A 16,431-nucleotide genomic window follows, 5' to 3' on the forward strand; every position below is an offset into this window, starting at 1 on the left:
GTGGGGTTTGTGTGCTCCAGACACTGTCTCCTGTTCTGCCACTTGACAGACTGTCAGGCCTGTCTCTGAAAATAAGTATCCACCTGTGACATCTCACAGAGAGAGAGAGAAAGAGAGAGAGAGCAAGAAAGCAAGAGAGAGAGAAAGAAAGAGTGTATAAAAGTGTATAAAAGAGAGTCTCTTGTCTCCTTTGTCTCCTGCTCTCCGTTTGTCTTTTTGTCTCTCCTTCATTCACTTCTTTCTGTCCATCAGCACTAACAGCAGATACAGGACACAGGACATGTGCTTAGACAACTTTCTGTGTGTTTCTCCACCACCCCTTTCCTGTTTCTTGGGAAATAAGTGAGGGAGAACAGGTTATGTATATACACACAATATCGTCTGAACGATTTGACTGGTTGGAGCTAACAGGTTCGAATTCGTGATTGCTTTAATAAAAGTGGACTGCCAAACTGGACACAAAAGGCAGCTCATGAAACCACAAGCAAATCATTTGAATGTAAATGAGCCTTTAATTTGATATGACCACAGACAGCAGGAACATTAGTGGCGGGGGGTTGGAGGGGTGTTTGAATAGTATATTAATCACAGAAAGCAAAAGCTGTGTGGTTAAAGCTTCTCGGCATAAGATTTTGGAATCTTTGTGCAGATTAATCACACAGCTTGGAGTCCACTAAACATTCAGAGAGAGATCAGATCCCAAACTGCAAAAATGCACACTAAGTAGTCTGCCTACATAGTAATGACACCAATAGTGCAGTTTGGGATGTGGTCCAGGTCTGATCAAACGCTGCACTTTCCTCAGTATTACAGAAGCATTAAGTGAAAAAAAAAATACAATCAATCTGACTATCACAGTTACAGAGTACCAGGTGAAAGACCAAACCTTTCGGCTCCTCACCTGCAATCTCACAGTACTGTGCTGTCTACTTGCATCCATCTCAATTCAACTTTTTTTTTTTTTTTTTTTTATTGCACTTGTAGCAGTAGATAATGCCATGGAGCAGCTTTACAGAAATCTGGATGCAGATTAAATCCCTAATGTACATCTCTCTGCATTAGAGATGGCTCCACACATGGATGACGAGGATGATAGATGTGGACTAGCTCTAGGTCCTATGTAGTGCACTATAGGTCCAATAGAACCTCATATGAGATTCAACCACAGAAAAGCAGGGCTCTGCTAGAAATCTCTGCTAGGAATGTCTACATACATGTAGTAACATTTATTCTCTATCACAAATACTTTGAGCTTTTTATATCTAAGTAGAAAATATATACATTTTTGGAAAGAAAAAATGATTTTATTTTTCTTTCCCCTACGTCCAGAAACACATTGAGTCACTTAGCTGAAACATGTAGGAAAACTGCGTTTCAGCAGACTTGTGTTACGCAGCTAAAAAAGGAAAATATTTAAATGCGTGAATATTTAAATGTGAATATTATGAAAAATGTCTAATATCATTTCTCTCTCTCATCCACTTTCCTTCTTCTCTATTACAGTGTTTAAAATGAGGAGGTGATATCTCATTCTTCCAAGAGAGAAAAGTCTTTTATAGATCAAAGGCACTTCAAAGGCAGCACACAGACGTACTGTATGTATGCTTACACACACACACACACACACACACACACACACATACACACATACACACACACACACGCACGCACGCACACAAACTGCGCACACACAACACCTCCTGTCCTCTGTCTTTGAGCAGCTTAACTTTGAGGATCTTCAGTGAAAGCAGCTTGTCATTGAGTCAATGAATGTGACTGTGTTAAAAGGAAAACCAAAGAAATGGAGACTGTTACACAGTGAATCTTAACTGTTAAGGCCAAATATAAGTAGATAGGCACGTTTACACACAGACACATTTACACACAAACAAGCAATGCAACTGCTATAATAGACACATGAATAGTGACAGCGTAGCTGAGGGTTACTGTGTGAATCAGAGTGAATGGGGCAAAGGGAAGAAAAGAGAGAAAGATGATAAATCTGTATTTTTATTTATTTATTATTATTATTTTCTTTATTCCTTATTTATCCACTCATTCACTTATTCCTGCAGTAAATGTTGAGTCTTTCTTTTTAGGTCAATGGAAATTTATCCTAGGGCCTGTTGGAAAGAATACATGCATGTAGGAACACACACGCGCGCACACACACACACACACACTCTTTCTCTCGCACACGCACACATACAGACACACTCCATAAACAGCCATCACCATGAACAACTTCCAAACTGAGAAAAAGAAAGGTGTGAGAAAGAGAGAGTATGATCGAAAGAAAAAGCAAAAGCAAAAAGCAAAAGAGAGAAACGGAGTGCGCCCAAGTTTTAGCTCCACACGGGAACATGCTGAGCATCAGCTCAAATACCCAACACATTATTTATTCAGGAGTGGATTTCTGTCGCATAGATCTGTCCTATCTGTACTGCTGGAAGCCAAATCTTTGGCATGCAGTCCATTACACTTGCACACAGAAACACTCTCAGACACCTACAGTACATTCCTTTGTCTTATTAACTTCAAGAGAAAGAAAAAGGGAAGGTGGTTAGAGAACGACTGCTATAACATAGCTGCTATAATAATACGGGTGTTTCGGGTGCATTCCACAACATTAAGTGTTACTCTAAATGGAACATAAGTATGAGATATTTATTAAATTATTAAATGTTTTAAAAATGTAATTGGTGCCAAACTGCTGGCTATAAGAGGAATAAAACACTCCGGGACATGATACATGGTTCTAGATGGTAACAGTAACTTTGAGATAGTCGAGACAGGTCACACAACCCTGTCGCTGATTATTTTCCTGTAACTGCACACACCGTCGTGTTTCATTCCTTATTTAAGAAACATAACACCGTTGACTATCACACTGTGTATCAGTCATTCAATAATCCAGGTATTAAGTAACCATTATATCAGATCTAATTCTGAGAATTTCGGTCTCAGCTGTTCAGAGAAGTTCCTAAAAAGCTTCTAAAAAAGAAGAAGAAAATACGCTGTGTGGGTTAGGTTTGCTCCAGTGATGTTGGACGGCTCAGAGCTGATGCGACTCTCTTCTACACCCTAGACTAAGTTGATCCTCTGATTCTCTGAGCAGCATAGACAAGCCAGACTGTTTGGTAATATGTGATGATAATCTAGAGAACAAGGTTATGGGTAACGAGAAGCTGTAGCTTCAGCTGGTGTTCACCCGTGACAACTTCTGTAAGGATCTGGGAAATGACTGAAAGGGCTATGAGCTTCGCCTCCTCGTACAGGGGACAAATTAATTTTAAATCAAATCATAAATCAAAAGGGCAGCAGAAAAGGCAGCTGATCAAATAAACAAACAAACAAGCAAATGTATAAATAAAATTTAAACACTCATTTGGAAACGTACCCTTCTTTATATTTACATATTTTAATCTACTGATTAATTTCTTTTCATATCGTTTGTACTATTTCATTAATTAGCAATTTGCTGATTCACTCATGCACTTTAAGTATTTATCCACCAATTTGTACAACTGATTAATTAATTGGTTATTGGTTTGCTAATTGACTCACAGCCGCTACACACAGTCCCTGCATTTAATGGGACCACGAGTAATTGCACAAATTAACATAATCCTGAATGATAGTACCTGGTTGTAAATCTTGGGCAATCAATAGGTCTTTGTGCCCTGGACATCTCCAGATTGCTGAGTATCATCTCTTGATGTTCTGCTTGTTTGGCCTGTCACAGCCATTTCAACTTCCTGCTTTTTTTTTTTTTTTTTTTTTTTGTATTTCAGTATGTTTATTGGAATCTACTGAAGGACCTACAAATTCACAATACCATTCACCTAAATACTGAAAATATAGTTAAAATATAACAGCATTTAACCAAGATTCAAGAACAGAGGACTTGGACGACACACACACACAGGTGCACGCGCACGCACACACACACACACACGGTTGTTTTTGAGAGCTCGCTGTAAAAGTAGGTCACTGTTAAAGTGTGTTGAGTGTGAGCAGTGGCCTTGCTCCTGCTAAGCAGTCATCATTAATCTCGTAAACAGCCGTGTTAACACACTAATGAGGAAGATGCAGGACTGCACCTCGCCAAGCTACAGCTCAAACACATTAAGGCAGAGCGGGACAGGAGGAGAAGATGAAGGAAAGCTAAAGGGCTTCATGTAGCACTCTTATATTTTCCAGTGATGTAACCAACCAAACACAAGTACATCATTCAGACTGAACAGGTAATGAGTTTTAAACAAGTATAAATACAGGTACAAACAATTAAGGAGAGCATTCTTTTTTTTTTTTTTTGGAGACAGCTTGCCAGGTACAGCTTCAGAATAGGTGTGTGCATCCTGAACCCGCAGGACAAAACAATAAAAAGTGCACATGCAAGGTAAACTTTAATGTGTAGTTGTAAAACAAACATCTTGCAGAAGCGAAGGTTTCCTGGTTTCAGCAAAATTCCTTCTGAGCTACACTGAAAAAATTAAACTAGCCCAAAATGGTCATGCACAGAAAAACTTACATTTTTGGGGGGAAAACAAGTTAAGAGTGGTCCACATTTCTGAGTTGCAGTATCCATCTGCAATATGCGGACATTATTTGCACAACTAGGCAACCCTGCTCATGGAATAAATTCCAAGCTCATTAACATGACACTAATGAGAGATGCACTATTCAGTTTTAGCCCGACCTAAAGACAGCATTACTGAGCTCCAAAATAAAAACCTCCCTAAATGTCTACTGTATTTATTTATTTATTTATTTTTACAAGCAACAGAAATATGCGTTCATATATTGAGCTGCTGATCATTTTAATTCAGTGACTGTTCTCTATCTTTATTCAAAGATAATCTTCGCTAGAAATCATACAGGCATTACAGTGAAATGCAGCTTAAAGGACATCACTGCTTTCAAACATAGCTAGCTTACTTAACTTACACACACACACACACACACACACACACACACACACACACACACACACACACACGGACATACACCAGTGCCTTAGGTTATTCTAAATTATTCATGTCCAAAAAGCAAAACATGCATGTCACCTTCCTCCCTTACCCTCTGTCACACACACACACACACACACACACACATACATACATACACACAATGTTCATTAGCCACTCTGTGCTACTGTAGTTAAAAAACTGAAAGTAAACCTCACTATCAACAAAAAGCTCCACATTGTGTCAGAACGGACCATAAACATTCACAGTGACTTACACTGCACACACTGTAAACCACCAACTTGGACAACCTGTATGTGTGTGTGTGTGTGTGTGTGTGTGTGTGTGTGTGTGTGTGTGTGTAAAAAGGACAGAGAGGAAGGTGACATACAGGATAGGCTTTTTAGACATGAATAATTCAGATTAACCCAAGGCACTGTTGCCTCTCCAATGAGAAACTTGTGTTTGTATATGTGTGTATACTGGCAGTATAGCAATCCATAATTTTATAATTTAATGGATTCAAACTTTCAATATTATACAAACAAGAAGTAAACACGGTCATTTATAATCAGCGACTGGGGGACAGGGGAAACTGAATATGAGGAGAAACAATTGATCTGAGCCACTTGCTTTAAAAGCCTGCAGTTTAACCAGTAAACTCAGTCTTGTACGCATGCACACAGTTTAATCAGTAAACTCAGTCTTGTACACATGCACACAGTTTATTCAGTAAATTCAGTCTTATACACACACACACACACACACTTAAGCTTAAGAGCACACTGTAGGACCAATCACAAATCTCAATGCACGCCATATCTGAGGCATATCTGAGGGAAGAGTCTTTATCCTACTATAACATTCTGTCATTATTTATTTATTATTTAGCACCAGCTTCAGGGTGTCCTTCCTCGACTGATTCCTAGATGTGCTTACAAAATTTGTGTTTATATTTCTGTAAGCAATTTTTCAGACCAACAAATAAAAGGCTGTTAAGTAAGTTAGTAAGTTTCCATTCCAGGCACTTCCCACACGCCGCTCAGCAAATGTTGCACAGCAGTTACAAAAACAAGGATTTAGGAAAATGTGGGTTTAGTCACCTCAGGTTCAGTGTGAACAAGGCTTATATTTGGAAACCTTTGGCAAAGACTTCCCACAGTGTCCTCATATTTAATGCACAATAAATAAACAGCTACTACAGTGCAAATTCGCTTTGTTTAGTGCATGCTGACCAAAGGAGCTTTCTATCATTCTGCAGATCTCCGCTGGTATAAAAAGCAGTTTCTCAGAAGGGCTCTAATATATTAGGAGTTACTGTGGTGGAGATTTAAGCTTTGGGCTGTAGTGATTAAAAAAAAAAAAAAAAAGCTCTAATTAAAGTTACACGTGCTGCGACAAATCTTCATAGCACAAGTCAGAAACCAGTGGGCTGTGGCATGATCAATCTTGAGGACCTTTATGAGTTAATATTGTTGCAGAGTTTACAGCAGCGACAGAGATATAGGCTAGAAAATCTACACAGCACACTCACCCATTCTGGGTTTTACATCAGAGGGATCTACAACCTTCACTCACAGATACTGTGCTGTAGGTTTATTACTTTCATCCACCTTGTAGCTATGCTCTTTGGCCATTATATGAGATAAACATTTCATATAGGTAACATTGTAGCTGCACAAACGGAATATGGCCCATCTGTTGCTTTCCATTTCCATCAGTTCTGAGCACTGCAGTGACACTCACATGACAGTGTGTGTGAGATGCTGGCATCAGTCAGTACAGACACTTTGCACTGCACTTTACCTAACACACCTCTTCTGTTGGTCCAACTTTGGGATCTAACTCTATATCCGAATTTCTGTAAACCTGCATCATTACAATGTCTATTATTAAAATCATTATACAAACAAATCCAAATTCATTTACAGTGAAAGACTGGAGCTTAGCAAAAGTGGCAGATCTAGAAGGTTTTATATAGGGTGTCAAAGAGGCGGCGTTTTCATACATCAGGGAGTTGTTTTTCCATGCTATAATCATTTTATCACATCCGTATCAACTATGACCAAAGTATGACCAGAGTGTCAGCTGATAAAATGACCAGTGAGTGCAGCTATAAGGAAGGTGGACATAATAAACTAGATCACGACCAAATTGTGCTCTCAGAATGTGTACGAGTTTACATCATTTTATTTCAGGGCTCGTTACCGATTTTCTTACTGGCATCCAGTAAAACACTATAAGGTAATATACCTACAACTGTAAACACTAAATTACTTCAGTAGGAGTGAAAGTTAGTCCTCTGCACTCAGTCCTGTTTCAAGACGGATCAAATATGAGCATATATAAACCATGATTCTATACAGACACTGATTCTTAGTTCACGCCCACAATAACTGCATGGATTTTATCATGAATAATCTTACCTTTCATCTTGATTCTGAATATCTTTGGCCCAGGAGACAGGTGGCTCTAGCACAAAGCCCATGTCATCATGGGAGCTGGAAGATGATTGGTCAGACAGGAGAGGAGGAAGAACAGGCGGCCTATCGTCTTCAATGATGACGGTGTCATCCTGAGGCATGTTCACAGTGGGGGACAGCTGGTAGTTACCTGAGACAGAAAGGCGAGAGCAGCATATGGAGTGAGTCAGTGTTAAACACATATGCTGGAACAGTAAAGAACTACATGCCTGACAGAAGGAGTGGTGATGGAACTGAAATAATAGGCTCTGTTGTTCACCGATAAGAACTAAAATCTCAGCAGTGTTCCGCTATTGAGGGATGAAGCTAGTCCAGTGACAGGTGCAGGAGAAGCAGCAGAGACACTATAACTGTAGGGACACTTAGGTATAAACTTAAGGTTTATACTTGACACATGACTGTGTGCACATGCAGAAGCATTGGCAACATAAGCAGCATTGTTCACACACTGTCATGTGTATCTTGTGTAAATCTGAAGTATTAAAAGAGACATCTACTGAATGGTACCTAAGAGCCCCAACACCCAAGTAGGTCAGGTTTCTAAGTCAAACGGTAATGTTTTAGCAGTTTCATGGACAGAGACATTAAAGACACTCACAAGTTGTTACTCTTAAAAACTTTCTGCTGTCGTTGTGATTGTTGGCATGATCTGTGTCTCAAATTAAAAACCATGACCTTCCATTCAAGTATTTCCTAACCTAAAAAAAAAAATCTACTGGTAAACAAAACAGACCTTTCGGTAGTTTTGAAGTCTATAGGAGAGGTCTTTAAAATTCAAACAGTAACTGTAATAGGAAAATAGGTCAGTATTAATATTCAATAATGGTCTAGAATACTACATTAGTATGCAATTTGAGGCATTAGTTTGTTTATTCTGTTTTTGATGAATATTGATTTTCAGACTCTGCTGAGTATTCTAACTAGTTTGTAAAAGCAAGTTTTGTATATTGCAAAATAGCTAACAATATAACTTGGCAAAGCTAAATGGCCCAAATTTGTTCACACTAAGACAAGAAATTTAAACAAAGAAACTGTCACTAGGACTAATGGCTCTCGAGAAAGGAGCCAAAACGTAGAATTCTGTACTACGGCACCACCAACAGACCGATGGAGCTCATATGTCTTGCCTGAGTACTATTTATTTACCAAATGTTATGCTTGCACAATCTTATTTTTGGTCTGCAGTACCTGTTTTACTGGAGAAAAATAAGAATGTGTTACATGTTCGCAGTTACAATAACTAAATTTGTTAAGACTTGAAATTTCCAGGTTTCCTCAAAGCTAGTGCGTTTGTTTTCATTATCAGTGTCAATTTACCAGCTTAAGAGCAATTATATGTAATTGCTACCAGAGGGGGGGAAAAGATATTTACTCTGGCTTCCTCTTAGCATGATTATAACTAGTACTCAACTTCAGAATGTCTCTAAGAGTGACAAATTTACTTCAATGAAAATGAATTAGCTTTAATACTTTGCAATACTGAATAGAAAGGGCAGAGTTAAAGACATCTCCTGGGGTAAAAACTCTAATAAGCATTTGCTGAAAGATAGGAACCAAGAGTTCTCTCTCTGTCGACTGTAAGACAAAAGTAAATCTCAAAGTTGTTAGTAGCTCTTGAAAGGTCAGAGTCTTCAGAGTCTTCATTTCACATCTCAGTGCCTTCAATTTATGACTATTTCCTTTAATAAGCCATGCAAATCTGCCCCTTGACTGGCTTCAGGCACAAGGGACAGCAGGGCTGCAGGAGCCGACCTTCATGTCATTACTGCCTACTTTTAGAGTGAAATTGCAAAGTAAACAAGTTTCAAATTAGGTTTCAGAGAAGGACTTCAGAACACGGGTAATGGCTGCAGCGGAAAACAGAAAGGTGTTGACTATTAAACTGTCATAAAGGTGGACCATAATAACTGGCAATACACTTTTAGAAAATGTTTCAAGTGTCTTTTGGCTAGTTAAGGGTTATTTGCTTCACAAGTGTCAACACTGCTAACAAGAAAATGCAAGCAAAGTGAAAAAAAAAACAAAACAGTATTTTAAAAATTAGTAAGAAAACAGTGAGGCAAAATTCTGGTGTAGACTTCTACTTAATATTAAGCAGCGCCTATAGATTTTTTTTTTTACTAACCGAAGCAACCACGGTCCGGCCTTGTTATTTACTATTGGCTCACAAGGCCAAAGTTCGTGAATTCACAGGTCAAAGTTCACCTAGATAAAGTTACCTCTACCAGACACAAATGTGCTTCTTTCAAATCTGGCATAATTTTCCCTGAATTAGCTGAATTAGCGTTTCTTCCAAGCAAATTTATTTTTGTTAGTTCTGACCGTTGTTTTAGCTAAGAAAACCGAAAAGCATAATTTTCAGGTGACCCCCGTTGTTTAGCTATGGCTAAAAGGTAGAGGTTGGGATCTCTGTAGCTTTCTAAAGAACATTTAAGGGTTTCCCCACAAGGACAGCTGAACCTTACAACTTTTGGACTTAACTTATTACTATTCATTTCATTTGTATTTCTTTCTAGGAGTGTATGCTTCTTAAGACACAAACGTCAAAGTGGACTATGCAGAGTGTGTCACTAAAATTTCATCATATGGATTGATAAAAAAAAAAACAATTACAAAAATGGATAACAACAAACACCTGTGCACACACTGGCACGCCCGAGTGATTAAAAGCAAAGAGGTACCACACACAGTCCCACAACTGACTGGTAAGTGAAAGACTGTGTTCTGTTTACTGAAAATATTGTTCTGGATGTTGCTTCTGTATATTTCATCCTGCCAGAACACACCCTTACTCTGTGCACAGCATTTTCAAGTCCATGCATGTATGCAACGCTCAGAGTAAAAAAATTCAGAGGGTGATAATAGCTAATCAAGCTGTTTGACTCCGCTAGATGCTTATCCCATCATTCCTTTTACCTTTGTCCCCACTGTCTCTGCTGCTGAAATTGTTGTCTGTGCATCAACGATGCAAGTCTGTCAATCTTTCATGACGCTCACAATAAAAGAAGGTCCAGAGATCCAGTCACACGATTCTCCTTGCCAAACGTCTAACAGCGCAAAAGGTAATTCAATAACATGTCTCCTCAGGGGCCTGAGAAGCGCTCAGCTCCGATCAGCAAAAGTTCGTTAACTTCAACTTAGCCTAATGAGATTGGCAGAGGAATTAACAGCACTGTGATTAGCATTCAGCTGCTCTGGATGTTCATTAATAAATCATTAAAGCTACTTGCAAGACAAGCAAGGCAAATTTCCAGTCCATTTTATGGTGACAGACAGCGACTCACAGGTCTGACTTAAGATGCTACGTTAAAAGACTGTTACTGCACACAAACCATTGCAGGTCAATTTCGAGCACACTGAGCGCAGAAACTTTAAACAGCTTATGCTTCAGGGTCTAATTAGAGCCAAGGAAATACTAGCAAACTTTCCTTTAATTTTATCAGTGTTGTTAGACAAGAATAGAAGCAACGTGGATATTAGTGAAGTCTGTTTTGCTGCTCTGTACATGTAAGTTAATGTGAAGACCGCTCAGGAGGCAGTAATGAAGATGAGCTAGCCAAGAGGAGTGTCGGGGAAGCAATTGTTAACTTGCCAAGCTACAAGCTAATCGTGGATTAAAATAGCTAAACTACAGCTAACCTACCATTTTGGTACAGTAACTAGATAGACTACGAGCTACAAAGGAAAAAAGTAGTTAATTATGCTGAAGCTGCCTTGTCAAACTGAGGAAAATCATCCATGGCATTTTAATTTTATTGTGACACAGAGGATTCACACCACTACTATTAGTTTAGCTCTGGGTATTTCTAGCTAGCTAGTCAACACTGGGCATGCAGCAAGCAATGCAACATGTAAGACTGTTTGTATCCTTGCTTGTTACTTCATATTAGCCGATGCTAGGCTAAATCATACCAAGCTCATAAACATTAAGAAACGTGGTCATTGATGTTCGTTCGATATTCTTGTTTTCATCACTAGAAGAATGCATACTCTGTAGATGTATCACAATGCTGTTATTATTTACAATGGTCGTACTCAAGTGCGTTGCATACTAATTGGAAGTATTTAACTTGGTTCCGAAGCGATAAAATAATTTGCAGACACTGAATAGTTTGCAGTCAGATTTCATACTATTAAATTATGTAGTTTAACTAGTAGCATCACTACTTGTCCTTAACACTCGCCAAGAATCTGTTTAAAGGAGAATTTCAGCACTCTGACTTCACTTGATCAAAACCTCCCTGCATTAATGATGGAGAACTGACAAGAGACATGTTCATCTCATATGCTAATCAATATGTGCATGCATGTGTGTTCACAAAAACAATTGTGTGATACAGCTACAGAGGATTCTTCTAGTGATGAAAGCAGGAATATCAAACACCCTTGGCCATATTTACCAGTGTTGACCTCAGTGGATCAAAATCTCCCTGCTTTAATACCAGACTGTTTTATTGATGGAGACCTGATAAGAAACATGCCCCTGAACTTTCCTCATCTCACATGCTAATCGATATATGTGCTAGCATGTGTGTTCACAGAACCTTCCATTTGCAAACCTGTCTATAGTTTTACAGAGAAATCAAAGCTGCTAGAGCAAAACAATTCCTGGAAGAGTATGAATAGTTGAAAAATATGCAGTGGAGTATCTTAGCTCATGCACAACACAACCTTAATTGGCTTCATTTCTGATCACAGTCATGTTCTCTCACTTCAACCCAGCAAACCATCTGACTCAAGTGCATGGCTCTCTAAACAAGGATGGCTCAGTGGCATTCCACTTGTTTCCACTAAATAACATGAGAACAGGTACGGCCAGGGCCACTCCAGTGCCCCTGAAAGGAATAATTAAGTAGAAAAAGAAAAGAAAATGCTGCAGAGGCCACAGTTCTATAACATGGTGCTAATTAGTTCGCTAGTAAGAATGCACACTCCTCTTCATGGATCTAATATGAGGGTAGTGAATAATTGAACTCACCAGACGGTTCATGCTGAATTCCTGAAGGAGAAGCATGATGAGACTAAGCATTGCACTATTAGTTATTTATGTATTTGTTTATTTATTCTCCAGCCGACACTGTGGTACTGTTACAAATCCGAATCTAGCCGACCTCATTTCCCTCATGATGCTAGTGTAGTGTGACGCACCACACTGTCCAGTGGAAGAGAAAAAAAAGCAGGGGATTTTTACTGAAAAGGGGGAAAAAAAATTTTAGTGATTAATATGCAGATGTGGGGTTGGTAGTGATGCAGCTGGACTGCTCACTGCTGGCTGGTGTTCACTGAAGGAAGAGTTCTCTCTCTTTCTCTCTTCAGGAGGACTTTCAGAATGTTGGAGACTGACAAATCTTTCTGACACCTCCTCTGCACCTTGTCTAGGTCCATTAGCCAGTCAGGCTCATAGAGCAGTGAGGGCAAGCAGACTGGATGAAGTGGAGGAGTGGGAGGATGAACATCTTACTTTCTGCCCATTAAAGTCCCCGTGGAGGACAGGCAGAGAGCTGAGCGTTCATGTGGAGGTATTTGGAAAAACTATTTGGATACTATTGCAGTATCCCCCAATCTGCCCTCACACATGTAGACTGGGAACTGATTTGGGTGAGATAGTACCGGAAAGCAGAAGCAATTTCTACCAAACTGCTGTGTGTGATGATGGAGCTGTTTGTGTTTGTAACTGATGTTATTTTAGATTCATTTCGCTTCACTATGTGCAGATGGTCCAGTGCTCTACTGCTGCTTCCTGTCACGCTGTAATCAAACGACCCCTCATGCAGTCCACCAGTAACAACAAACACACTCCTGGTGTTTTCACACAGACTCGGGCACCACGGCGTTACGGAATCCGTCCAAAATCCATCCAACTGCTGCTGACGCCATCAGGTTTGTCCTCACTAGTGCTCAGATAAATGAGCAACAGGGAGACCTTTTCCTTCATGCCCTTACTGGAATGTCAAGGTCTACTGGATGCGAATAACACGAGGGAGGTCGACACTGAGGTGTTGCTCACGGCTGGCAGTTCAACATGGAAGCTTAATATAGTTTACTTCATTTTTCAGTATGTGCATGGTGCGAGGGTGTTTAGTTACTTATTAGAAGTTGTCAAATGTAGAAGACCTGGCAGTGCATTTAGCCAACTGATCATACAGATACCAACATAATGTACAACATTATCCTGAGGCTATACATTATTATGAGGCCAATGTCGTCATAATAATAAAAACAACAACAACAACAATAATAATAATAATAATAATAATTCAGAGTAATAAAAATAGTTCTTATCGACAGAATTAAAATAAACACTGGAACGTGTTAGGCCTTAAAAAATATATATCAAATAAAACATTTTTCTTAGCAGTGAAATTCAATAGGGAGCTATTAATTGACCCCCAGGGAACTGATGTTTCTCTCCAAACTACAGTATAAGAGAAAACTGCTAGATCCTAAAAACCACAGTGCCAAATGCTGATATAAGCCAATTTATGGTGAGCTTCAATCTCTGAATCGCATGTTGAGGGGTCACCCCATTAGTGGTCCAGGTTTCAGAAGAGATTTTCCACAAGTTTCCATAAGAGCCTTCACTGAGCAGTGAGCGAATGGGTCTGAGATCATTAGCTAACCCATTCTGTCAAGGATATAAGGTCTGTCTGTTTAGTTAACAATCACAGGGAAGACATGCTGATGAGAAGACGAATCATTTTGCGCATGAATCATTTCAAGGATGAATCATTGTGACTGATCTACAGTGTGACGCTTCAGATCACATTAAGTAACCTACAAAATGATTTAATTGGTTGAGGCATGTCATTTCTGCTCCCCTTTATGCCTTAGACAAAATCTCTTCATTTACAAGGTCAAGCTAAATGATCCAGGAGTATGCTGTAGAAGAAGGAAAAAGGCCAACATGTGGCATTAATCATAAGTTCCCACAGACTAGCAATCAGCATTCCCAATTTTGCATATCTAGACTGCTTCAGAAATGTCCCATAGTGACTTCATGTGGTTGAGAAAATAGAATGAGCCAAGGACTTATGGTAAAACAACGCAATATAATAGAAAATTATTATTGCTCGAGGGAAATCATCATGATTTCTACACAAAGAAGAAAGGCACAGACATAAAACACTAAAGCAGAATGACCTCATTTCAGTGTTTTGTGTTCAGCAATTCCAGTGTTATGGGTATGACATTCAAACTACATTAAATCTGACTTTTAAACTGTCTCATTGCCTGCACAGGCTTAGCGACAATGACACAGATTTGCATTTCAGAGAGAAACCAATACTTAGAAGTAACATATCCAGCACATGCTACAGATATATAGCGGTTTAACATTCTATGAATGTGACATCACACAGAGGGGTTATTTGGGAGATGACACATTTTCATCAACAAATGATGCAAATTTTCAAGTCCTTTACAGAACATTATTATTATTATTATTATTATTATTATTATGAAAGATGCTTTAATGAACACAAAAACTATAGCTTTACAAAGCATGCAGGTTTTTTTTGTTTGTTTCACATTTCTTACTATAAATAGAAGAACAGATAAATAGATATATAAATAGATAAATAGAATTATCAGTGGAATGGGTCTAAAACAGACCTTTATGCACAGTGTGGTTAGTAAGGAATAAAACATAATGGGACATGTGGCTATAGAAAAATAATCAATTGGGACAATTATCATGAGATGACGTGATGTGGTACAACGCAAAACTGTTATTATAACAGCACGTCCTGAAGTGTATTTTCCTCGGACACCACAGTAAGTAATGATTTATATTTTAATTCATTAATTGCTGAATTCATTAATTGAATAATTTTTAATTCATTAATCAGCACCAATTCAATCATTTATAGTTACACTTTAGTGGAGTCTCTGCAAAAAAAGTTAGTTCCTGTTATCGGTTATGTTACTGCCGTTATAAACATTGTTACAAATCACTGACATCCGAGACCCCTTCTATAAATGTTAAATGAACCTCTCTTACAAAAACAATAATATCATATATATTTGTTTGCTACATCACATGTTTTTGCCTTAGATTATTTGGAGAATCCCCAATACAAGTCCCTGTGAATGAGCTGTTACTATAGAAACAATAATGAATTATCGGGCGTGCATTATAAACCTGTGATTTGAATTAGAGCTGGCGCTGCCATCAGAGCTGCCGTTACAGAAAAAGAAACAACACCTTCTCACCAGCCAGAATCAAGAATTCAACAGCGCTGTGGCATAAATTCTTAAATCAAAAAAAAATGAAACAAGGATCCGACCTCAGCCGTAGTGATGACATTAAGTAAAATACGATGAGTCTCTGGAAACCTCTGTTAAAACTGTGATCTGTGGCTGGTTAAATCATCCTGTGCCTCTTACATCTGATGGCTTAATGATACAATTTCCTTCAAATTTAATCAGAGATGTTATATATAGACCTACTTGGGCAATTTAAAAGTGATTTCCTATGCTCACGATTTTATTATTCCATGGTTGGGCTGACATTTGAATGGAGTTAGCCTGATTACTTACTGTAGATTCTTCTTGATCTTGTAGATTAACCACCCATTTATCTTATTTGAAACTCATTTTCCTGAACAATGTTTCTCCATGCTCAACACTTAGGTAACTAGAAATGTTCAAAGTTTTTTAAATAGCAGAAACACTGTAGGTCCCGTTTTTCTTGGTAGGAGAAACTAGTGTTAAAAAATCTCATGGTTATCACAGTATTAATCAACCATATTAAAAATGTATTAAAAAATAATAATAATTTTGATGAAACTTTTGGACAAGTGTCTCTTTGTACAACCCAGTGTATGTTACAAAAACCAAAAGGGAACAAAAAAAGATCAAATCACTTAATTGTTGTTCTTTATGCAGGATAAGATTTCTGAATACGTCTATTAAGTGACGTAGCTGTCACAGAGACAGGACTATCTTCATGATGTACGCATGGCTTTCGTGCTGAAAAC

General features: G+C 38.5%; 1 protein-coding gene across 7 annotated transcripts in view; it reads right to left on the minus strand.

Annotated features, from left to right (window-relative positions):
• The window catches only part of pard3aa (par-3 family cell polarity regulator alpha, a), a 379,511-nt gene that overhangs the window by 128,240 nt on the left and 234,840 nt on the right, over positions 1–16,431 (minus strand). For all 7 annotated transcript variants that reach the window (XM_053233962.1, XM_034309095.2, XM_026944876.3 and 4 more), the window contains exon 15: positions 7,397–7,583. In XM_053233962.1, the coding sequence (XP_053089937.1) occupies positions 7,397–7,583 (187 nt within the window). The remainder of the gene's footprint in view (positions 1–7,396; positions 7,584–16,431) is intronic.

Source organism: Pangasianodon hypophthalmus, chromosome 1, assembly GCF_027358585.1.
Source record: "Pangasianodon hypophthalmus isolate fPanHyp1 chromosome 1, fPanHyp1.pri, whole genome shotgun sequence".
In the NCBI taxonomy this organism is placed as follows: domain Eukaryota; kingdom Metazoa; phylum Chordata; class Actinopteri; order Siluriformes; family Pangasiidae; genus Pangasianodon; species Pangasianodon hypophthalmus.